Source organism: Muntiacus reevesi, chromosome 13 (assembly GCF_963930625.1).
Source record: "Muntiacus reevesi chromosome 13, mMunRee1.1, whole genome shotgun sequence".
NCBI lineage: Eukaryota > Metazoa > Chordata > Mammalia > Artiodactyla > Cervidae > Muntiacus > Muntiacus reevesi.
Genome location: NC_089261.1, coordinates 1892052 through 1915065, shown reverse-complemented (window position 1 = coordinate 1915065; position 23014 = coordinate 1892052). Strand labels below are relative to the sequence as shown.

Genomic DNA, 23014 nt, shown 5'->3' with positions numbered 1-23014 from the left:
TACCATCTGAGCCACCAGGCAATGCAGGAGACCTAGGTTCAGTCTCTGGGCGGGGAAGATCCCCTGGAGAAGAGAATGACAACCTGCTCCAGTATTCTTGCTTGGGCAGGCTACAGCCCATAGGGTGCAAAGAGACAGGACTAAGAACTCACACACACACACACACACACACACACAGAGTCCTACACGGATGCTCCAGCGACACCTCTCATAGCTGCCATGTGTCAGATGTTGGCATAGGCAGCCGTCAGCAGTGGGCCGTTTCTGACCTACTGCACTGTTCCACCGGATACACGGGTGCCTTCCTGTGTGTCGGGCAGGGCTGTCGAGAGGCACTGGGCACAGAGTTAAGGAGGAGATGGGGACGTTAGCTCCTCCCCAGCTCTCAGCGGCAGCACCAGGCAAAGCAAACGCCGGCTGGGCCTAGGAATCCTGCCAAGCCCGGTAGTCAGCCCATGCTCGCCCCATCCCCAGAGTCACAGGAACGGAGGGTGGGGGGGGTGGCCCGGAGATGAGATACTGGTCCTTGGGCCCGCCCGTGTGCTCCGCCACACAGCGTCCTCCGGGCGGGGAAACTGAGGCACGGGCGCCTGTGGCTTTCTCCCGGCCTTCCGGGCCTCGCCTCGTTCCTCCTCACCGGGGCAGCGTTCCAGCTCCGGCTGTGAGACGGGGAAGGGCGCCGCCCGAGTCAGGGCCGCGGCTGCTATTTCTACCCGTTAGCAGCCTTCCCTGGTACCTCCACTTGGGAGGCGGCCGGGAAGGCCGAGAAACCGGCCGAGGCTCCTTTAAGGGGCCCGCGGGGGCGCGCCCGGCACTTTTGTCCGGGAGGCGGCAGCGGCAGCGCGCGCGTCAGCGTCAACGCCCGCGCCTGCGCACTGAGGGTGGCCTGCTCGTCGTCTGTGGTGGCGGCGGCGGCGAAGCCCAGCGGCGGCGCGAGCGCCCTCGGCCCGGCCCGCCCTTCGCCTCCCGCGTCAGCTTCCCCGGGCTAGGAGCGCCCCCGGCCCCGCCTCGGCCCTCCCGATCCTCGCAGCCCGGCCGTGGCCGCCCGCCTCTGCCGCCGCAATGATGATGATGGCGCTGAGCAAGACCTTCGGGCAGAAGCCCGTCAAGTTCCAGCTGGAAGACGACGGCGAGTTCTACATGATCGGCTCTGAGGTAGCCCGCGGCGCGTCCTTGCCCTCCGGGCCTCTCGGCCGACCCGGTTCCCGTGGGAGCCTCGGGGCGGGTCTCCGTGCCGGGAACGCGCGTCTCCATTCATCGCGGAGGGCCTGCGTGCGCGTGCGCGGCCGGGCGCGGTGGCGTGGCCTGTTGGGGGCGTGGCCGAGAAAGGCTCCGCCCCGGGCCCTGGGCACGCCCACCAATATCCCGGAGGGGCGGGGGCGGGGCCTGTTGCGGGCGTGGTCGAGCAAGCCCCGCCCCGCGCCCGGCCGTGTCCCACGCCGCGTGGCCAGGGCCCCGGGGGTCGCGGTGGCCCCGGGTCCGCTCTGAGTTCCACAGCTCCAGACGGACGTACAGAAACGGGGTATTGGGTTATCTCTTGCGGCACACGGGGCGAGGCGTCGGACCCCTCGCACTCTCCCTCCCTCTCTCTCTCCCTCCCTACCTCATTGCCACAGCTGAAATCCTGAAACCGCTGATTCGAAACACCGAGCTTAGTGGGGGCTCACCCGCTTGGTGTTCTTTGATTTTGCGGTGGGTGGGTGGGCGTTCTGATCTTCCATTATCAGTGAGAAGACAGGTTGGGAGGACGATACTTGATTTTGGATGGCTAGGGTCCCGGGCTAGATCCATCCGCAAATGGGAGGCACATGGCACTTAGGATATCTTGAACTAACTCTGAGTTAGTGCAAGGGAACGAGCCTAGAACCCCTTCATCCTTACCTAAAAGGTGACATTTCAGCACTCCGTTAAATCAAGCCGGGTGACTGACTCTCACTGGTATATACTTGGTGCACCAAGTATATTAAGTTCTTTCAGTATTCCTCAACCTTTGGCAGTCTCCGGTTTGTGCGTGTGTGTACAAATCTGTAATTTTTAAATTACGGATCCCCAGTTCAGATGTGTAAGTACTGAGCTGTAGTGCCTCCCTTCTGTAGCGAGGCCAGTGCGGGTCTCGGGAGTTAAAGCAGTTACAAACGCCAATGCTTGCTTCTAGCAGCAGTTTTCAGTATTATGCATTTCAGTCTTTTTTTCTTTTTTTTTTTTTTTTTACAACTTTTCTTCCCTCTTCACGATTGAATACAAAACACAGGGGGCCAGATGCAATGTATTTTCACATCATCACAGAAACGCCCCTCCTGACAGCTGGCCGTACTGAGAGGCGCCACTGCCTGCCACGTGCCGTAGCTCAGAAAGGTCTTCGCCAGCCTGTGGGCACAGAGGCGGCATGTGGTGACCGGCAGGTTGATTAAAGAAACCTTCACCCAATCTAACGGGCAGGGAGAGCAGTGGGTTTAGCGTTGACTCTGAGTCGGCTGCACTTTTGAAAATCAAGCTTGCATTTATTGGTGGAACCCAGTGCCAGGAGGGCAGAACGTGAGTAGTTCTGGCTCCAGCTTGGCATCCACGGCACGTCTCAGGTGCCTAATGAGATGCTTAGGCTAGGCAGTTTCTGCGACCTGCCCGGTCGCACATCTTAGATTCGAGGAAGAGAACTGCAGCTTCTGTTTCAGCCCTGGTGAGTGAGAAGACTCGTCCCGAGATGTAGTTTATAGAGATCAGACAGCAGCAGGGAGAGGCAGTTGCCATCTGGGCCTGAGTTTACAATATTCAGACCTCAGGAGGCCTGGGCAGGGTCCAGGGCTAGAGTGGCGTCTACTCGCAGCCAGCAGCTCCTCTAACAGCAGCGGTGCTTGGCCCCCGGGCCGGTTGCTCTGGGCAAACAGCAGGCCCTGGTTTCCAAGAGGTGCGCTGGGCAGAGCAGTGCCCGCAGTGCCCCACACCAGTCGGGGGTAGCCGCCTTGGGAGGGCGTCCACAGCTGCCGCAGTCCTGCCTCCCCACGGGCAGCCGTCATCACCACGCAGAGGCACAGCTGAGAGGAGCCGGGAGCCTCCACACCCACACCCTCGTTTTCCATTTGGGAAAGCCGGGTCCAGAGGGGGTAAAGGCTGATGCAGGGAAAACCCAGGGGGGTAGACCAAGTCTCCTAAGTTCCGAAGGGACCTCAGGAAGGGCCTAGGAGGCTGGGAGGTCTGCAGGACCTGCACGGTGGTAGTGGGGGCATTAGGGTCAGTGTCTTGTCAAAAACCTACTGGAAACGCTTGTGTTTACCCCCGGATGGTAACCACGCTCAAGCCAGATAACTCACAAGGGCCTGTGCCTGCGGCGGGGAGCAGGAGGGGCCCCGTGGCCACCTTCTCTCACGCCGTTCAGCAGCCCTGGTTGTGTAAATCTCTAAATTCATGAAAAATGGAGAAACTGTAAAAAAGAAAAATACTATAATGGGGTAGGTACGTGGGGAAATAGCAGGAGTGGGCCCTTCGTGGGGTGAACTTTTCAGCTGGTGAACATTTGACAAGAGGAGCAGGGAGACCAAGGGAGGGAAGTGTGGCCCAGTCGCAGGAGGAGCCAGCACCCAGTCCAGCGACTCTGCCCTGCCACGTGAGCGAGTGGTTGTTTCTGAAAAGTCAGTGAAGCAATGGAGTTTCTTGGTAAAAACGTTAGGACTAGATTTGTTTTCGTCAAGTAAGTTGTACTCTTGATTATCTGGCACAGGCAGACTATTGTTTGGGGCAGTGATGATGTCTGCAGCAATCTACTGATTACTGATAAGCGCTTTTGAAACTGTGGAAAATTCCTTTGGTGTTTCTGGTTTGAATTTTGTTACTAAACAAAGCAGCAAGGGCCACGCCGGGGGGGGGGGGGGGGATTATCCTGCATCTGTCTAAAATTAAAAGCCCTTTTTGGCCTTTATTACGTCGTAAAAATATCAAAGTCTTAAGATAAAAGGAAGAGAGGCCTTACATTTCTGGACTGCGCCAGAGATGCTTAGTGCAAAGTCAGAGCTTCTCGGGGCGCTCCGGGGGGCCATGTCTCACCAGAGTCTGCTTGGCCCTTCTTGAACTTGGCGCTGTCGTCGGGAGGCAGAGCTTACCCCTGCCAGCGGGCCAGACCTTCGCTGCTACGGAACCCCTGATGTCAGCAGAACGGGCTTTGGCTGCTCCTCGGAGCCCAGCGCGGGCCGCGCGTGGTCTGTGTGTCGCCGAGGCAGCAGAGCCTCGGTGCCAGGGCCCTGCCCTGCCGCGAGGAGCCCTGGCCCTCTTAACGAGCCTTCTCACTTTACCCCTAGGTGGGAAACTACCTCCGTATGTTCCGAGGTTCTCTGTACAAGAGATACCCCTCGCTCTGGAGGCGACTAGCCACTGTGGAAGAGAGGAAGAAAATAGTTGCGTCGTCACATGGTAAAAAAACAAAACCTAACACCAAGGGTGCGTCTTCACGAGGGTTTGTAAACCTGTTTCAGAACCACTGCTTATGTCCTGGAGAGAAAACGCTTTCACCCGGCGCGTCTTCACGCAGCCCTGACCTCAGCGTGGCGCAGCGTCCCGGGAGGGGGCGGGAGGCCCCGGTGCTGGTGACGGTCCTCGCTCAGGGTGCTCGGGGTCAGGGGGTGCCCGGCGGGGAGCGGGCGTGGTGAAGACACGCCGGTCTGAAAACGTTTTAGGATTGCTGTGATGCTGTGCCATCCGCGGGCGTGCGCCATCCTCACCCTCCATGCGCCCGGGCGGTGGGGCGGCCCCGGCCCCGCCCCCCTCCGGGCTTTCACTGCTTCGCTCCCCGCCCCCCCCCGTCCCCCCCCAATCCATTGCGTGGCACCTGATCTGGCAGCTGGTCCGCTAGCAGTCGCTCGTGTGCATGTTTGCTCCGTGCTGTGTGCGCCTGGGGCCACGGGGCGCCACCTCTGGGCCCGGGCACCAAGGTGCCCTGGTGGACTCGGCCCGCGCTCTGTGTGTGTGTGTGTGTGTGTGTGTGTGCGCGCGCGCGTGTGTGTGTGTGTGCGTGCGTGTGCGCGTGTGCGCGCTCGGCAGTCCATCCAGTGTGGGTGTGTCTGTGGCGCTGCCGTGGTCTGTCCACCGCGTTCTTTTAACGCAGGAGCCGGAGCCTCTTGTCCACGCACTGCTGTGACCTTTCAGCCCCTCCCTGGCCCTCCTACGCCAGGTGCAGCACCGGTCACTAACCCTGCGCCCCCAGCTGCGCTTGCCCCTGGCGAGCCTCGGCGATCCCGGGCCTCCCGCTCGCTGGGGAGCCGCTTTCCCCTAACCCCCCAGCGCCACCCGGCTCCCTAGGCAGGCTGTGGTAGGCCTGCCAAGAACTCGAGCTCCCAGGGCCGCTGACACCAGGGCCAGGAGTTCGTGTTGTGTGTGCCGCAGCTCTTTCCAGCTCCCTGGGCTCTTGTTTTAAAAGAAAAGTCTTTCTCATCCCTCATCCCATCTCCACCTCGCTTTGTGTCGTGGACTGTAGCGGTGTCAGACCTCTTCCTGCCGGCCGGCTCACTCTGGAGCCCTTCTGTCCCCAGAGGCCCTGTGGCTGAAGCCCGTGCAGGCGGCCCAGCAGGGCCTCTGGAGAAGGCCGGGGTCCAGGCCGCCCCTTTGGAAGAGGCCGGCACCGGGCAGTCGTGAGGTCCACAGCCGCTTCCCCCACCTCCTGCATGTGAGGACCTTGGTGTGCTGCATCTCCTGGCTGCTCCTGCCCGCTGCCCGCCCGCGGGCTGACCGCAGCCCCGTCTCTGGTTGCAGATCATGGATACACGACCCTGGCCACCAGCGTGACCCTGCTGAAAGCCTCTGAGGTGGAGGAGATCCTGGACGGCAACGATGAGAAGTACAAGGCCGTGTCCATCAGCACCGAGCCCCCCACCTACCTCAGGTACCCCGTCGGCCCCGCTGTGCTCACAGGCCGTCTTCGCCAGGTTTCCAAGTGTCTGTCTTTGGAATTTCTAAGAAATGTAAGCTAAGCCCTGGGTTCTGGAGAGTTGTTAAGAATGCTTTGAAAGGCAGAACAATCAGTGGCCTAGGTCCACTCCCAAAAGAAACACACAACGGTTTCGAACATAGAAACTCAGGTCCTTTGAAAGCACTTTTACGTTCCCAGTTAAACAGGCGAAGGTCATGGGAACGTTGTTGCTTATGGGTAGTGTTCATTCATTCAGATTTATCAGCAAAACTTGGACACGCTAATGGATAAGGAGATAAAGGGTGTGGAGTGGCCACACGGGGAATGGTAAGTATCCTTGGGCATCATTTCTAAAATGCAGAGTAAAAATAGATACAGCCGGCAGCATAAAGAAGTGGGAAGGGAGCTCGCTCACTCGGCCACTCTGCACCGTGGCTGCTCCGCGCCAGGCGCTGCGGTGGCCTCAGCCTCCTTTGGATCTCCAGCCCATTCCTCTCAGCCCCAGTGAAGTACTTTACACCGTCAACAAGGGCCATCCTAAACTTCCAGGTTTTCTCCCAACTGCACCGTTGGATTGTTTTTCTAACCGCCCGCCCCACCCTGCAACCCCCTGAAGAAGGTGGTATGCTCACGGCCTGGCTCGTTGTAGACGTGAGCATTGCAGATTACTTTTCTCGCCCCGGTGGTGTGATGAGGATGGAGGGTTAGCCGGGCTTCCCTAGAGTAGTCGCCGGAGGCGATTACGTGCACGTGGATGGGGCTTTGAGATCCGCACACGCCAGCCGGGAACCTCGTGTGGGCAGTGAACACTCCTGGTGGAGTCCATCACTCGAGGGAGAGAGCTAGGCCAGTAGCCCCCTGTTACTGGGCAGTGAGAAGTGTGGGCGGCGGTGGCGCTGCAGGAAAGCCCCCGGTGGGCCCCACTGTAAGGAGGCGCCTGCCCAGCACCCCGCCAGCCCCGCAGGAGGGGTGGCACGCCCCTCCCCAACACCGGCCAGGTCGGGCAGGGGCTCTTGGACAGACCTCTCTGCAGCAGAAGGGAGGCTGAGTGCCGGGACTCGGATGCCCGGACCCTGCGTGGCGCTGTGTCGTCCCCGCGCGTGCTGCGACATGACTTGCCTTGTCCACTCGAGGCCATCAGGCGGGAGGGGTCATCCAGGCAGCCTCGGTCTGGATACGAGAGGCTGCTGCGATGGGGCTGGCCTGGGGGGCCCTGGGTGACGGCTCTGGCCGGAGACTCAATCGGGAAAGGCGCGGTGGTCCATGCCCATGCTACGCACACGGGCCCAGCGTGCCCGTTCCGCCCGTGCAAGTTACGGAGGATCCAGCCTCGCAGGTCCTACCCGGAAATGGCAGGCACCTGGCCTGAGTGGGGCACCAGCCAGGTGGCATGTGGCGGGGACCCCGTCTTGGCGCCTCAGCTCTTGGTCCTGCCCGCGTTAGCCCCGGTCCCGTTTCCCCAGGTCTCTGGTGTGGCCCCCCTTGGTGTGTGGACCCCTCCCTACCCCACCCCAAGGGGCGCTCCTGGGCCCGGGTGTGGGACGTGGGGCCTGGGCCTGGGGTGTGAGGGGTCCCAGCTGCAGAAGAGGAGTGAAAAGGCCACCGCCTCTCCCTCCGCCCCCCATCCTGGAAGGGCGCTGTCTTAGCAAGAAGCCGGGTGGACGTCACCGATGGTGACACGTGGTGGGGCGGGGCTGCAGAGGTGAGTGGTGCAGTCACTGCGCTGATTGCTCCCTGGGTCACCGGGGACATGGCCCAGGGTGACGAGCCGTCTCACAGACGGGCAGCCCGGCCCGGGAGCCTCAGCTCAAAACAGCCTTTGGTATTTTCCTCCTAGCAAATGCCCCTTGTAAACCAGAGAGAAGGGCTCCCCCTGTGGGACGCAAGTTCTTTGAGTTACTTTGAGTCCCGCCTTCTAGAGTATCTCCCCATCCCTGAAGGCCCGGAGGTCAGAGGTGCTACCCAGCCTGTCTCAGGCTGGATTGAGCATCTGAAATAACAGCCTGATCAAGAGTGTGCCTGCTGCAAACCCCCAGGGACTCCCAGCCTCCTGCCGAGTGCAGGACCCCCGCCTCCCCCCAGAGTCAGGACCCTCTCTCTGTCTCCAGCCCTGGCCCCCTGCCCAAACATTGACCTGGGCCTCTTCCCTGCCACCCTCGGGGCTCTTCTGGAAATCCGCCCTCCACCCCCACCCCTGCCCCCCGTGAACCCTGACTCTCTCTACTGAGTGCCCAGCCCAGCCCAGCACGTAGCACGGGGTGACAGCTCACAGACTGGGCCGGGGCCCGCGCCCTCTCCTCCTCTCCTAACCCTGGTGACCCTGAGCAGGTGCCGCTGGGAGCCTGGGGAATAGCCACCCGCGGAGTTGGGCGCACAGAGGTCCCGCGGGGGCCCGGGCCCAGCAGGGGCGCAGCAGGCATCCACTGGCCACGACCTGGCAGCTGGGGGGCAGCTTTTGACCCGTAGGCTGAGTGGAGCGGTGTCCGTGTCTCCCAGGGAACAGAAGGCCAAGAGGAACAGCCAGTGGGTGCCCACCCTGCCCAACAGCTCGCACCACCTGGACGCTGTACCCTGCTCCACCACCATCAACAGGAACCGCATGGGCCGTGACAAGAAGAGGACCTTCCCGCTCTGGTGAGGGGCCTCGACCACGCGGCCCACCCGCACACGGGCTGTTCCCGTTGTTTGCCCGTTATCGGCGCCCCTGCGTTCTCAGACAGCGATGCCCACCCCTGGGTCTAAGGGGGTGTGCTTGGTTTCCTTGCCCCCCCCGCCACCCCCGTCTCATCCCTCTTCCCCATCCTAAAGGGCAGGCGCGAGTGCAGAGCTGTCTGGCCCTTCGTCCTCTGGGGCTCCCTCGGGGTCCAGGCTGCAGGTGGAAAGCCCTGGGCGCTTGGCTGCCGAGGCTCCCCAGTGTCCCCCCTGCCCCCTACCCAGTCAGCACCCCTCCTTCACTGCTCTGCCAGCTGCTCTTCGACCCTCCTGTCCCTTGGCATTTGTTCCAGGGTTTCCTCTTCTGGACATACCCTTTCTTCCCCAAAGCTGCTGGGAGAATCCTGCCTGCTCTGGGGCTTAAACCTCTCTTCCTGCAGGGAATGTCTGAGCTTGTCCCACTGCCCGAGTCGGCCCCTCTCTTCCTGCCCCGCGTGGACCCCCGCCAGCCCTGTCTGCTGGCTCAGCCCGTAGTGGACAGGTCCTCTCTGGGCAGATCTTGGTGACCAGTGGTACAGAGAGGGAGGCCCTGGGCACAGGGACCCAGCCCACATTGCTGAGCATGCGGCCACTTCCCTTCCAGCTTCGACGACCACGACCCAGCCGTGATCCACGAGAACGCGTCCCAGCCCGAGGTGCTGGTCCCCATCCGACTGGACATGGAGATTGACGGGCAGAAGCTGCGGGACGCCTTCACCTGGAACATGAATGGTCCGTCCGCTGCCCTGGCTGGCGTGCACCCAGTCCTGTCTGCGTGGCGTCGGGGGGGTCCCGTCATCACCCAGGGGGTTGGCAGAGGAGGCCAGGGCTGAGTGCGCTGACTGTAGGCCCTGCAATCGACCAGCAGTTCCCCTCTCCATCTGCGTTTCAGAGAAGCTGATGACCCCGGAGATGTTCTCAGAGATTCTCTGTGATGACCTGGATCTGAACCCTCTGACGTTCGTGCCGGCGATCGCCTCCGCCATCAGACAGCAGATCGAGTCCTACCCCACGGACAGCATCCTGGAAGACCAGTCAGACCAGCGCGTTATCATCAAGGTAGGCGACTGCTTGCCCGCAGCTGGCCTGCCTTGTCCTCAGGGCTTTCGAGGTGCAGAGGTGCGTGGAGGCCTCGACAGGAGGCTCTCTGGGGTCCGTGCTGTGGGACAGAGCTCTGGAAAGCTATCTCTCGGGCAGCTTATCCCAGGAAGGGCACGGGCTGACTTTGAGGAGGGCATCACATTCTGGGCATGTCTGGGTGCTGCTGCAGCCTTGCCAGGTGTGGAGCAGAAGCTGGGTGGTACCAGGGGTGACCCAGCTAACGGGCAGAGCAAGGAAGGGCACAGTGAGGCGGGCACACTGCCACTCTTGACATGGGCAGGCCGGGCCAAGCACATCCCATGCTGTCTCAGCAAGCCCCACAGTCCTGGGGGACGTTATGAGAAGAGGGGTCCACCTGCCCCCCTCAAGAAGGCCTGCCTGGTGGTGAACAGTATCTCACTGTGAGCTTGACTTGCATTTCCCTGTTGATTTGTTATTGTTCAATCGCCCAGTCCAACTATTTGGGACGCATGGACTGCAGCACGCCAGGCTTCCCTGTCCATCACCAACTGAGGTTTGCCCAAACTCATGTCCATTGAGTCGGTGATGCCATCCAACCATCTCATCCTCTGTCATCCCCTTCTCCTCCTGCCCCGAATCCCTCCCAGCATCAGGATCTTTTCCGATGAGTCAGTTCTTTGCATCAGGTGGCCAAAGTATTGGAGCTTCAGCTTCAGCATTAGTCCTTCCAATGAATATTCAGGACTGATCTCCTTTCGGATCGACTGGTTGGATCTTGCAGTCCAAGGGACTCTCAAGAGTCTTCTCCAACACCACAGTTCAAAAGCATCAATTCTTTGGCGCTCAGCTTTCTTTATGGTCCAGCTCTCACATCTGTGCAGGACCACTGGGAGAGCCACAGCCTTGGACATGGACCTTTGTGGGCCTTTCCTGGCTGACTAGTGGCCCTGTTGGCCGTTTGTTTGTCTTCTGTGTCTGCTGAAGTCGTCCCTTTTTTGAGTCCGGGTTTTGTTGTTTTCTTATTTTCTCAGTTCCCTGTATCTTACAGACAGTGATCTGTTTTCAGGTAGTGTGATTTGCAGAGGTTTTCTTCCTTTCCGTGGGTTGCGTTTTTATCTTGTTGATAGTGTCCTTTGATGCATGGAAGTTTTTTATTTTGGTGAAGTCCAGTTTGTTTTTTCTCTTATCGCCTATGCCTTTGACGTCATATCTGAGAAATCACTGCCAAATCCAAAGTCATAAAGCTTTACTCTTTGTTTTTCTGAGAGTTATATAGATTGAACTCTTATATTTATATGTTCATTTTGAGTTAATTTCTGTGTATGGGGTTAGGTAAGGGTCCCACTTCATTCTTTTGCATGTGTATGTTCTTTTTTCCCAAAACCATTGGTTGCAAAAACTATCCCTCATTGAATGATCTTGGCATCTTTGTTGAAAATCATGTGACCACTCATTTGAGAGTTTATCTCTGGGCTGTCCCACTGGCTCGTGTCTCTATTTTTATGTTAGCCCCACAGTGTTTTCATTACTGTATCTTTGCAGTAAGTTTTGAAATCAGGAAGTGTGAGTCTTCTGGCTTTGTCGTTCTTTTCGTCATTGTTTTGAGCAATCCTTTGCTTTTCCTTAGATTCCATATGAATTTTAAGATTTTTTTTTTTTTCTATTTCTGCAGAAATACTGTTGGGATTTTGATAGGGATTACGTTGGCTTTGTGGATTGCCTTGGACAGAGCAACCTTGTAGGCTACAGTCCATAGGGTTGCAAAGAGTTGGACACGACTGAGCGACTAATCTTTCTTTCTTTCTTCCTTTCTTTCTTTCTTTCTTGGGTATTCTTAACTTAATAATTTTAAGTCTTCCAATCCATGGACGTGGGATGTTTTTCCATTTACTTATATCTTTAATTTCTTTCAGCGTGTTTTATATTGTTCATTGTACAAGTCTTTCATCTCCTTGGTTAATTTCTAAGTATTTTATTCTTTTTGATGTTATTGTAATTTCATCATACTTTCATTTTCAGATTATTCAGTGTTAGCATATAGAAATGCAGCTGATTTTTGCATATTGACTTTGTATCCTGCTACCTTGCTGAATTCATTTATTCTAATAGTATTTTGTTAGCATCTTAAATTCTGCATATAAGATCATAACATCTGGGAACAGAGATAGTTTTACTTCTTCCTTTCCAGGTGGATACCTTTTGTTTATTTTTCTTGCCTAATTGCACTGAGTAGAAATTCCAACGTTATATTGAATAAAAGTGGCAAGAGTGGGTATCTTTGGCTAGTTCCTGATCTTAGAGGAAAAGTTACCAGTCTTCTACCATTGTGGGTAATACTCACAGTGATTTTTGTGACTGAATTAATCTTGTTGATGTAGTTCCCATCTGTTCTTAGTTTATTGAGTGCTTTTATCGTGAAAGCATGTTGAATTTTGTCTAATGCTTTTTTCTGCGTTTATTGAGATGACTGTGTGGTTTTTGTCCTTCATTCTGTTCAAGTGGTTCATTGCATCGATCAGTTTTCTTACTGAGCCATCCTTGCATTGTCAGAGTAAGTCCTGCCTCGTATAATTTATTTGTGTCGTCATCACATCAGTCACCATGGTGTGTAGTTATTCTGGTGTGCTGTTGAATGTAGTTGTGCTAGTGTCTGTTGAGGTTCCAGATCAATGTTCATAATAAGTGTTGGTCTATACCTTTTCTTTCTTGTTGTATCTTTGTCTGGCTTTGGTATCAAGGCACTGAGTTACGAAGTGTTCCTTCCTTTTCAGTTTTTTGGCAGGATTTGATAAGGATTGGTGTTAGTTCTTGAGATGTTTGGTAGAATTCACCAGTAAAGCCATCAGATCCAAGCTTTCTGTGTAGGGGGTTATCCTATTACTGACGCATTTTCCTCGGTAGTTAATCCCTTTTCAGAGAAATATTTCCCTTGCCCCAACTAGCAGCACCAGGGCACGGCCGTGAACAAAAGGGGGGATGTTCTGGAGAGAAGGGGCGGCGTGGGTGTGGCCTGGCCCCGGAGGGGAGCCGCTCCAGCTCGTGTCTGCGCTCCCCGGCCAGCTGAACATCCACGTGGGGAACATCTCCCTGGTGGACCAGTTCGAGTGGGACATGTCGGAGAAGGAGAACTCGCCCGAGAAGTTTGCTCTGAAGCTGTGCTCCGAGCTGGGGCTGGGCGGGGAGTTCGTCACCACCATCGCCTACAGCATCCGGGGACAGCTGAGCTGGCATCAGAAGACCTACGCCTTCAGGTAGGGGCTGGGACGGGTGGCCGCCCCCTGCCCCCCTGCGCGGGGATGCCTTCGGGACTTCCTGGGGCCTCGGTACCAGCTGACCGAGGGCCACCCCGTGCGCTTGGCGGCCTGTGTCGCCTCCTCCCGTCCCCTGTCCCAGTGGGGACGTTACTGAGACCCTTGCTCACCCGCTGGACTCGTGCTCAGACAGGCCTGCCCACCCCCGCCCAGGGCGGTCCAGACGCTGCTGCCACCTCTTGTTCAGTCCGCGAGCGGGCAGCAGGCGCCCCCATGGGAGAGGGGGTGGCATTCAGGCCGCCCACAGAGCGGGGAGCGGTCTGGTCCCGGGTCCTGGGCAGGCTCCTCGTGACCCTGGCGTGCCTTCCAGTTGCCAGTGGCCGGACCTGGCAGAGCTTGCCCGGGGCAGCCCCGTCCCCCAGGCCCCACCCGCGGGAGGCGTCCAAACCGGATGTTAGGCTTTATGCGGCTGCTCAAGCTGTCACCGTCCCCATGTGGAGGCCATTACCGAGGGACCACCCCTGACGGGAAATAGCTGAGGGAGCACGTGGGCTGTTTGTGTCTCAGCTGCTTCTCCAGAAACCCCGGGAGGCAGCGCCCGCCGGGTTCCTGGGACTCTGAGCAAGAGAGGGAACAGCTGCCACACGGGGCCCCCCGCAGCTGCCGGCAGCCCCGCTGCCCCGGGGTCCCAGTCCACAGACGGGGGCCAGGCCACGCCCCGAGTCCTGGGGGAGGCCTGCTCATGGCGCCTGTCCACACACCGCTCATGAGCTGAGGCCAGCGGGCCTGGGCCAGCCTGGGGGGCCTCACTCCCCAGAGCAGACCCCGAGGTCCTGGGAGTGACGTCCACACCCAAGTCCCTCATCCCCGAGGCTGACTCAGAACGCACCTCTCACTGCCGTGCAGCAGGGGCACTCAGGGGGGCCCCTCACAGGCCTGGGCCGCGTGCCCCCTGCTCTGACATTCGGGGACCTGGAGATCTTCCTACCCAGATGGCTCTACTGGTAAAGAACCCGCCTGCCAGTGCAGGAGAGACGCAGGCTCCACCCCTGGTCGGGAAGACCCCCTGGAGGCGGGCACGGCGCCCACTCCAGCACTCCCGCCTGGAGAACCCCACGGACAGAGGAGCCTGGCGGGCTGCAGTCCATGGGCTCGCAGAGAGCTGGACACGGCTGAGTGACTGACACTCACTTTTCAAGAGTTCGTTATACATTCCAGATACAGGTCCCTTACCACACACCTGAAAATACAAGGCCTATATCTTCTCCCTTTTTGTGGGTTTGTAGTTCACATTCATGACAATAGCCTCTCAGGCACAAAAGTTTTTAATTTTTGACGATGTCCAGTTTATCTGTTTTTGCCTCGGGTTGCTTGTGCTGTTGATGTCATAGCTGAGAAACCGTGGCCTGCCGGGTCCCGTCCCGGCACCGCTTGTTGGAAGGACCGCCCTTTCCCCATCGAGTGGGCTGGGCCCCTTGTCCAGAGTCAGCTGATCTCACGCAGGAAGGTGACGCCGAGCTTTGTTCCCTCCTCCCGGCTGGGGAGGTGTGGGGGTGGTGGCTCCCTCAGTCTTGTTCTCATCTACCAGGCGGGCACAGCCGTGCCTCCCAGCTGGCCTGCTGCACCTGTGAGGTTGTAAAACTAAGGTCACGTCGAAGATGACCCTCCGGGCCCTCTGCCTCCTCCGACACAGCCTCCCTGCTTGCACCTGGCGGGTGGTGGGAATGCAGGGTCCCAGGCTGCCTTGAGGCCCAGGAAGCTGAACGCCCGGGCGGGTGGGCGGCTGTCTGCCCACCTGTCCCCACACTGTGGGCTCCTGGCTCCAGTTCCTTCCTTCCAGGCCTGGCCTGAGCAGCCCTTGGTTTGGCACAAACCCCCCGGGACGGAATCTTCCCGGAGTCGGAGGGAGGTAAACACGGGGCCTCCGGGACCCGCACTTGTTTACGTTAAGAGGAAGACGTGTTTGCTCCTGTCAGCGCGGGCTTGGTGGCTTTCGTGTCTGCCGCCCCCGAGGAAGGCAGCTGGGAGCCCGCCACGTGAGGAGTGATGTCTGGGTCTGCGGTGCTGGCTTCTGGACTGCCGCAGAGCCGCCCAGTGGGGAGCAGCTGTCGGCAGGGGCGGCCGGGGCAGCCCAGCCACTGGCCTGGGACTTAGGGGCACCGGCTCGGGCTCCAGCCCTCGCGCAGTGGATGTGTGTTGAATGTTTAGTGGTAGTGGTCCTCTGAAACCCCTCGCAGCAAGGACACTGTCCCCATTTTCCAGGTGAGGAGTTAAAACGAAGGCCGGGGGCCCGTTTTCCTGTGCTGTCCCCCCAGGATCCCCGCCCTCCCTGCTCCGGGGCTGACTCCGCCGGGCTCCCAGCAGGCTCTCTTGGGGCCGAGCCTCGGGGACCGGGCACCAGTGGCCCAGCAGGAGGCCAGAGGAGAGGGCCCAGAGGCCAGCGTGGGCAGGGCGGGCGAGGGTGCAGCTGAGGCTCACTGGGTGGGCTTGGCCCAGCTCTCCTGGCAGAGGCAGTGACTTGGCCAGGCATCCCCAGCCTTTGCGGCCTCGCCGAGGCTGACCCCCTTGCCCTGAGTCCACTTTGCCAGAGGGTGTGCGGGTGGCCCTCGGGCGGCATCTGGGCTCATCTTTGAGGGGCCCCAGGGTGGAGGAGTCAGGGCTTATGGGTTCTGGGCCCCTGTGACGTGGGCCAAGGGGCCCCTTGCGGACTGGTCAGGACAGGGGCCCTGGGACTCCACTCCTGGGTGGATGAACTCCTTTGCTCTCCTTTCTTCTGGACGCTGAGTGGGGCAAACGGCCCTTCTCCTCCCCGCAGTTCCACTGGGAATGGCTGGGCCCGCAGCACTGTCCCGTGGACCCCTCCCCACATGCAGACTCGGAGATGCCGTGTTGGCAGCGTGCCCTGTGTCGGGAGCTGGGCACAGAAACCAGACTCCACGTCCTATCTGCCCGCGGCGGGGGTGGACACTGCTTTCTGGGGCCTCTCCTGCAGCCGCTCTGTGAACCCTCTCCCCCTCCTGTCTTCCACAGTGAGAACCCCCTGCCCACGGTGGAGATCGCCATCCGGAACACGGGTGACGCCGATCAGTGGTGCCCGCTGCTGGAGACCCTGACGGACGCGGAGATGGAGAAGAAGATCCGGGACCAGGACCGGAACACAAGGTGCCGCCCCAGCCCCCTTCCCGGCAGGACAGGGCCCTGGGCAAGCGGCCCCAGGCGAGCACTCGGGCAGGTCTGACCACAGCCCAGACCAGGCTCACTCCCCCTGGGGAGGGGGGTGGGACAGAGGGCGGCTTCAGGGCCCCACACAGCAGAGTGGCCGAGGGAGGCTGCCCCCTCGCTCGGTTGCCTGAGAGACCCGGGGGTTGCTGCCCTCCCCCCCCGCAGGCGGATGAGGCGTCTGGCCAACACGGCCCCGGCCTGGTGACCACCCCGCAGTGCTTGGCTCCCAGGGAGCGTCTGGAGATTGGCCCGCCTCTCCTCCATCTTCTGGCTTGGAGGGGACCAGGCGGGGGCAGCCCGGCCGTCCTGAGGAGCGGACCGGGGCCTCCTGATCCCCTGCCGCCCAGGGACACATTCCATCTGCTGAGCCCCAGTCCCCACCGCCCGTCTCTGGTCACGAGAGGCCATGTTGAGCTGTGTTTGTTTTTTGTATAGAAGCCCCTGGCAGGGCGAGCAACACTTTCTAAATAAAAAGGCAACAGGTTCTGTTCCGTTTCTTCAAAGTGGTGGCCTGGAGCTGAGAACGGGGCAGCATGGCGCGGGCTGGCCCCTCACCCTCCTGCGCGCACGCCCCAGCTGGACCACACCACCCCCCGCAACCATGAGCAGGACCAGGGCTCACTCAGCCCTGCAGGCCGCCCCTCCCGCCCACACCCGCCCAGCTCAGCGAGCCCCTGGAGTCCCGGGCGGGTGGGAGGTGGCAGGCCGCGGAGGGCAGGGCCGCCTGTCAGTCCCGGCCCGCCCCCAGCCAGGAGCGTGGACTTCTCGCTCAGGGTGGCACCTGGGGGCTTCCTCCTGGGACCAGGCCCGGCAGGTGACCCAGGCCCAGTTGCATGAAGCCCGTGAGCCCAGGCCCTGCACCTTCCGCTGCTGGCAGGGCTGAGGGTCAGGACTGCTCTGCACCTGCCAACTGCGGGGCCTCACACCGGGGGGGCAGAGCTCTGAGGGTTTCTGGTTGTGGGGTGGGCTGAGACGGGCCTCACCTCTAGGCTCGGGGGTCTCGCAAGCACATCCTAGGAACTCGTACTCCAACCACTGCCCTCCATCCAGGGCAAGGGGACAGCAGGGTTTCCCCGGAAGGCCCTGAACAAAGAGGTGGGTCCAGGCCCAGCTGGCCTCGCGGACAGTGGGCTCCGCGGGGGGCGGGGGCGGATGTTCTGGCCACAGCAGGAGGTGGCCTGAGCCTGAGAGCCAGTGGGGCATGATGCCTGCCTCCCCTGCTGGCCAGGCGCCACCTGCCTAGCAGAGGCCCAGGGAGGGGCCTTTTCTGCCAGCCGCCCACCAACACATCATGGAGCCCACAGCTGGACCAGAGGTTTCACGACAACATTAAGGTCCGACTCCACAGCAAGTACTTTTATCATGTGTGAACGTGACAGCCAGCAGTGGCTGGTGCTGCTGCCGACCCAGGAATAAACCACCGTGTGGACTGGTCCTCTGATGCCCATGAGCCGGGGGCCAGGTGAGGCTCCCATGGGCCTCCGCTGCAAACGGCAGGGGCATAGCTTCCCAGAGGCCTCTGCAGATGTGACACTTGAGGCTTCAGGGTCACAAAAAGGGCCTGGCCCTCTTCTGCACCTGGCCCATCCTTCAGCAGCCTGGCTGGGAAATGAGACAGAGGTCCCCTTGGGGGTTGCTAGTTTGGAACAGGAGGGCCCTAAGGAGGCGTCAACAGAGGGCCCCCACAACCCAGCATCCCACCCCCGAGATTTGACACTGCCCCCCCATCACTGGAAGCTGAATTAAGGCAGACAGTGTGAGGATGAGAACCCCAGCAGGACTGCCCTCTGAGTTCAGAGCTCTGCTGGTGACTGGGCAGGTTCTGGACCCTCTCTGGGCCTCCGGGCGTGCCACCTGTGCTGGGTTGGAGAGCAGGTCAGGCTTGGCCCTGGCTCTCGGCCAGCAGCACCCGCCCCGCATGGAGAGGCTGGCCGCAGCAGGAGAGCCAGTGCTGTGGGCGACAGGCTGCAGGTCACTTGTTTATTAAGGGCGCGAGCCCTGAGCCCGGGCCCGGCCTCCAGGACAGGGAGCTGAGTTGCAGGCTGGGGTTGGGGTGGGGGGTGACCCGGCCCTGGGTGAGGTCGTCCTCACTGCTGCACGGGTCCTGGCTGCTCCTCGGGGAGGGGCCGGTAATTGGGGTCCTCCTCTGGGGCGTCCAGTAGCAGCTTCCTGTGGGGAGGGGCCCACACTGAGCTGCAGCCGGCAGGGTCCCCCCCATGGGGTGGATAGCCATCTGGGGAGGGGGGTGGGGAAGGCTCACAGGAAGTCTTCTGTGACCCCCACTCACAGGAAGCTGGGGGTCAGCAGCAGCCTCTTGCCTCCAGGCTGGTTGGGGAAGACGTCCTCCAGGAAGTAGTAGACGTGGCCCACTACGATCCCTGTGGGAGAGCCGCCATGCCGAGGCCACCCTCCACAGCTCTGAAGCCCCCAGAGCACAGGTGTCTGATGCCCTGTACGGCCGGCTGGCCGGCCGGCCCAGCGTAAAGCCAGGCTTGGCCCAGAAGTGGGCAGAACCTGGGAGGAGGTCAGCCCTGAGGACATCAGAGGAACTGGAGCCATGAAGCAGGCACCCTAAGCCACCCATCCCCACTGAGTCGGGCCCCACACAAGCGTCAGCGAATGGGTCAGGCTCGAAGAAGTAAAACTGATAGGCTGGCTTGTTGGAGGGGCTGGAAGGATGGGGGCGCCAGGAGGGAGTAAGAGGGGTGGGGGACAGGGAGAGTACCAGGGCTCTGGCCCAGCACACCCAGCTTGGGGCAGGCTCCCTGAACAGCAGGCTCACCCAGCAAGTCCACCAGGATGGAGTTGCCCAGCAGCATTGAGAAGCCCATGAGCGCCCAGGGCAGGAAGGGCGCCTGGAAGGTGAGGAGGCCGAAGAAGTTGACCCTCACCCCAGGGCTGCGGCGGCTCCACACGTACACCAGCATGGCCGTGAGGGCCTGGCCCAGGAAGAAGAGGCTACCCAGGAGCCCCAGCAGCTGGGCCAGAGTCAAGGTCTCATGCCCTGCCCAGGGCCCCTCTGACTTCCTAAACCCCTGGAACCCTCAAGCTGGTTGGTTTCACTTCCCAATCTAAGGCCAAACCGTGGCCTCCAGGGGCCCCCTGATCCGCCCCACCTCTCCACCTCACCCCAGCTCCTGGGCCCAGGCCTAGATCCTCCTGGCTACCTGCATTCAGGACTCAGCCCCTGGGCACCCTGCCCTGTGGTATTTTGGGTGTAGCCTTGGAGTTTGACAGGGGCACCTGGAGCTGAGCACGTGTTGCACGCTCAAAAACATTCTCAGCTCCGGGGCACAACTCTTTCCCTCTGCGGCCAGCGCTCAAGCAGGGCCCCAGGGCCAACACAGGCCCCGACCCACAGGTCCCCAAGCCCGGGAAGGATACAGTCATCAGGAGGCCCCCGAAGAGAAACATGAAGACGAAGTCGGCCGTGCGGCCGCGGAAGGAACCCTCCTCCAGCATGCGGCAGTAGCGGAACCTGTGGCTTTGGTATAGGAAGCGTGCTCCTTGGAGGGGCTCAGCTTGCCCGGGCCCGCTGCCTCCCGCCCGGTACCCACCCTGCCCCCGCTCCCGCCTCCACCACGGCGCAGGATACACGAAGAGCATGTTGAAGAAGAAGCTGAATCCCAGGGGCCCGAAGAAGAGAAAGTTGGTGATCAGCCTCCAGACCTGCGTGGGGTGCGGCGGGGTGGGGGGCGGTCAAGCCAGCGCTGGGCGGGAGGGGTTGGGCCAGCAGGTGCAAGGGGCGGGGCGGCCTCACCTGGAACTTCCGGAACACGAGGTGCGGGTTGAAGTAGAGCTGGAAGGGACTGAGGAGTTCCAGCTGCTGCGGAACCAGGGGAATCTTAGAAACTACCCCCCGACCCACCCACCCCGGGGGAGCTGGGGGGAGGTCCATTCGTAACCTTGGCAACCCCCGGAGGCGGTAACCACGGCAGCGCTCCCCAACCCGCCCTTCCGGCTCACCACGGCGGCGGTGGTGAGGACGCAGGCCGCGGTATAGGTCCGCGTCACCGCCGGCACCTGCAAGAATTCGGTCGCCAGCCCCTGCCACGCCATGGACGCTTCCCAGGCACTCGTGGTCCGGCCGCCGCGCTCTCTTAACCCGCCTCCAAGCCCCGCCCATCCGCCTTCAGCCAATCCGCATCTGCGGTGGAGCGCGCCCGCGGCTGGAGGGCGGGGCCCTGGGGCAGATAGCCAATAGGAAGAGAGAGCGGAGGGTCGGAGGCGGGACGGGGCGTGGGTGGGGCGTGACTCAGAGCCAATGAGCAGGCCCCACGCTGGAGCACGTGGCGCGTGTTATGGTGCCGGCGGCGGCGGCGCGGGAGAAGGTGTGGCCAATGAGGAACCGAGGCCTCAGGGGCGGGCAGGTAGAGGGGACATCCGTGCCCACCCTCGAAGCGAGGCACTTGTTAGAGGGTTCCGCTCGCCCCGAGAGACCGAGGGGTGAGGCCTCGCAGCCTCCCGCCCGGCCCCCCACCCCGGGCCCGCCGCCTCCCCCCGCCCCGGCCCCCCACCCCGGGTCCAGCCGCTTCTTGGCCTCCACCCACGCAGTGTGGGTGGGGCATGGGCGGGGCGGAGCCCGGAGTTGGACCGCCCTGCTCAGCCAACCCACCTGGGCTGGCTGGGGTCCCAGGCTGTCCTCTCTGAGAACCAGAGCAGCAAAGGAGACGCTCGGCGGCTGCGTGTCCAAATCTCCCTGCAAGCCCAGACCCCGTTGAAAGGGCCTGTTCCTTTGGGAAGCCCCAACGAGGGCCGCCAGAGGAGGGGCAGACCGGGGACGTGCAGCACTGGTGGGACGAGAGGGTGCCGAGACCGGCTGGTTCAAGTGGACGGGCTGGAGAGAGCCTCGTTACTTGAGTGGAAAAGAGAAACTCCATGTATTCCTTCTGATGAACACAGTCCATAGTTTACTGAGCATGGACTGTGTGCCAGACACTGTTCTGGATGCTTGGAGACCCGGTGGCCGACGAAAGATTCTATCTCTCCTGGTGTAGCCAAGGAGCCGGGGGGTGGGGGGGGGGGGGGAATGTGGCGGGGAGAGGAGAGGGGGGAGGGTGGTGTCAGGGGCTTCTGCTAAGATGAGAACTAGTGTTTGCAGGACAGCACACTGATGGAGATGAGAGCCAAGTGGAGGCTGGAGGGCTGGGTAGCGGGCCCCCTGCCAGATGGGATGATCTGGGAAGGCTCTGTGAAGAAGTGATGCTTGATTGTCACTTTAAAAAGATGCCTGTGACTGCTGTGAGGAGAGCAGACGGCCAGAGGGATCTGGGGGCAGGTGGAGGATGCCAGGGATGCTGGTGGCTTGGGCAGGGCCAAACCTGGAGGACCAGGAGGGCCAGGATGTGGGTTTTGCCAGCAGACTAGACGGAGCTGTGAGACAGGAGTCAAGGGTGACTTCAGGGATTGAGCTATAGGGGAGATGGAAGGCAGTGAACTTTTCCTGAGCTGGAGAACGCTTGGGGGAAGGGCAGGCGGGTGGAGCATCCTGTTCTGGCCTCACTGAGTCTGGGGGATCTATGTGACATCCGCATGAAAAATCCAAGTGGCAGAGAGGCCAAGCAGGTGGCTCAACTGTGGGTACCAGTCTTCAGTAGACCAATGGGCTTTGTAGCCTTGGGCCCGCATGAGATGCCCGAGGCTCAAGGCCAGGCCCGGCCAGCTCGACCTTCATGAGTTAGAGAGAGAATGTGGACAAGCAGGGAGGCTGCAGCAGAGCCAGGACAGGGCTGCAGGGACCGAGCAGCAGGAGGCCCTGGGACACGTGGCCTGGGAAGGCTCTGAGATGGGCAGCCGCGCCAAGGGCCCTGGATACCAGTGGCCACAAGGGAGAGGAAGTGCCCAAACCTTTACCAAACGGGAGCTCAACCTCGGACTCCAGTGTGACAGGTGAGGGAAACCCTGGGCGGGGCTCTGAGTCCCCAACCAGTCAAGACGGTTGTCTCCAATGGATCATGGGAGGGCTAAGAGGAGTCCCTGGGGAGAGCTCTTGGAGGTCCACTTGGGAAGGGGGGCAGGGAAGAAGAGGCCCAGATGAAGGGAGGTGTGCATTTGGTTCAGGCCTGAGGAGAGCTCAGTCTGATACAGCAGGAGTTGGATCAAGGTGTTGAGAGACTGGGTGGTGGAAGCAGGCTGAAAAATCCCTCCCTCAGGCAGCCTCCGTTTTGCAGCTGAGCAGACCTAGGTCAGGCTGGAGGTGAACCAGGAGGAGCAGAGCCCACCCAGCTGGAGGTGCGGCTGCAGGCCAGGGATCCAGGGCCTCAGACACCCCGGCGGGCGCCCGCCAGGCTTCAAGGAGCCGGCAAGAGGGGTCAGGTTTCCCGTGTGTGTGGGGAAGGGAAGGGAGGCATTCCAGCCTGCAGGCTCTCTGCTGGGGTCAGGCCGGGGCTCACGGAGGGGCCGTCACGGGACAGAGGGCCTGTCTCTCCCCTTTGACAGGGCCGATCAGGCAGGAGCCTGGTTTGGGGCTGAGAAGGCACACTCCTGGGCGCCCCGGGTAGGAGCAGGGCATGCCAGGGAAGCACAGATTCTACTGCAGACCTTCCGTCCTGCCCGGAGAGCCTGGGGGCCCCCAGGTGGGGACTCAGGCCAGGGAGGACACAGAGCAGGGCCCGGGGCGGGCCATCACCACGAGTCCCGGCTTTCCCGTCTAGCGTCAGGCCCAGGACAGGCCGCTCTGGAGGCACCAGCTCCGCGGCTCCCAACCCTGGCACCTCCGGACAGTTCATTACAGAAAGATGCCCCAGGCTCCACACGTTCCCGGGAGCCAGGCTGACCCAGGAAGGTGGTGTGCTGGATGCTGAGGGCTTTTACGCCGTCTGTCTGGCCTGAGCAGCAGGGCTGCCTCCTCTCTCCTGGGCTGAGGACTGTGGTGGGAGGGGCCTGTGGTCCCTTG

General features: G+C 60.9%; 2 protein-coding genes across 5 annotated transcripts; one reads left to right on the top strand and one right to left on the bottom strand.

Annotated features, from left to right (window-relative positions):
- Positions 1–854: 854 nt before the first annotated feature.
- On the top strand, positions 855–16603 carry SMARCB1 (SWI/SNF related, matrix associated, actin dependent regulator of chromatin, subfamily b, member 1). Of its 2 annotated transcripts, none has more exons than XM_065904769.1 (9): positions 855–1155; positions 4290–4401; positions 5737–5866; positions 8390–8527; positions 9189–9316; positions 9477–9643; positions 12707–12897; positions 15928–16059; positions 16285–16603. In XM_065904769.1, exons 1-9 carry the CDS (start codon positions 1063–1065, stop codon positions 16322–16324), a joined length of 1131 nt encoding a protein of 376 aa, XP_065760841.1. In that variant the 5' UTR covers positions 855–1062; the 3' UTR covers positions 16325–16603. The 2 variants fall into 2 exon arrangements, with proteins under 2 accessions (XP_065760841.1, XP_065760840.1); XM_065904768.1 differs by having other exon boundaries at positions 4290–4428.
- Positions 14178–20212, bottom strand: DERL3 (derlin 3). Of its 3 annotated transcripts, none has more exons than XM_065904771.1 (8): positions 20086–20212; positions 19880–19942; positions 19715–19788; positions 19504–19597; positions 18902–19097; positions 18407–18497; positions 17103–18288; positions 14178–14522 (listed from the first exon to the last, which is right to left on the bottom strand). In XM_065904771.1, the coding sequence occupies exons 1-7, from the start codon at positions 20176–20178 to the stop codon at positions 18207–18209; spliced, it is 693 nt and encodes a 230-aa protein (XP_065760843.1). In that variant the 5' UTR covers positions 20179–20212; the 3' UTR covers positions 14178–14522; positions 17103–18206. The 3 variants fall into 3 exon arrangements, with proteins under 3 accessions (XP_065760843.1, XP_065760842.1, XP_065760844.1); XM_065904770.1 differs by having other exon boundaries at positions 19880–19945; positions 20086–20204; XM_065904772.1 differs by lacking the exon at positions 14178–14522 and having other exon boundaries at positions 18150–18288; positions 18380–18497; positions 19880–19945; positions 20086–20204.
- Positions 20213–23014: the final 2802 nt, after the last annotated feature.

What these genes read in the sequence shown, in the direction of transcription:
- SMARCB1 (XM_065904768.1), top strand. Translation starts at nt 1,063, where the DNA reads ATGATGATGATGGCGCTGAGCAAGACCTTCGGGCAGAAGCCCGTCAAG. An exon ending in TCTACATGATCGGCTCTGAG is followed by an intron (nt 1,156 to 4,289) that starts GTAGCCCGCGGC and finishes CTTTACCCCTAG; the next exon opens with GTGGGAAACTACCTCCGTAT. An exon ending in GACCAGGACCGGAACACAAG is followed by an intron (nt 16,060 to 16,284) that starts GTGCCGCCCCAG and finishes CCCCCCCCGCAG; the next exon opens with GCGGATGAGGCGTCTGGCCA.
- DERL3 (XM_065904770.1), bottom strand. Translation starts at nt 20,178, where the DNA reads ATGGCGTGGCAGGGGCTGGCGACCGAATTCTTGCAGGTGCCGGCGGTG. An exon ending in TCGTGTTCCGGAAGTTCCAG is followed by an intron (nt 19,789 to 19,879) that starts GTGAGGCCGCCC and finishes CACCCCACGCAG; the next exon opens with GTCTGGAGGCTGATCACCAA. An exon ending in CTGCTGACCCCCAGCTTCCT is followed by an intron (nt 18,289 to 18,406) that starts GTGAGTGGGGGT and finishes CCCTCCCCACAG; the next exon opens with GAAGCTGCTACTGGACGCCC.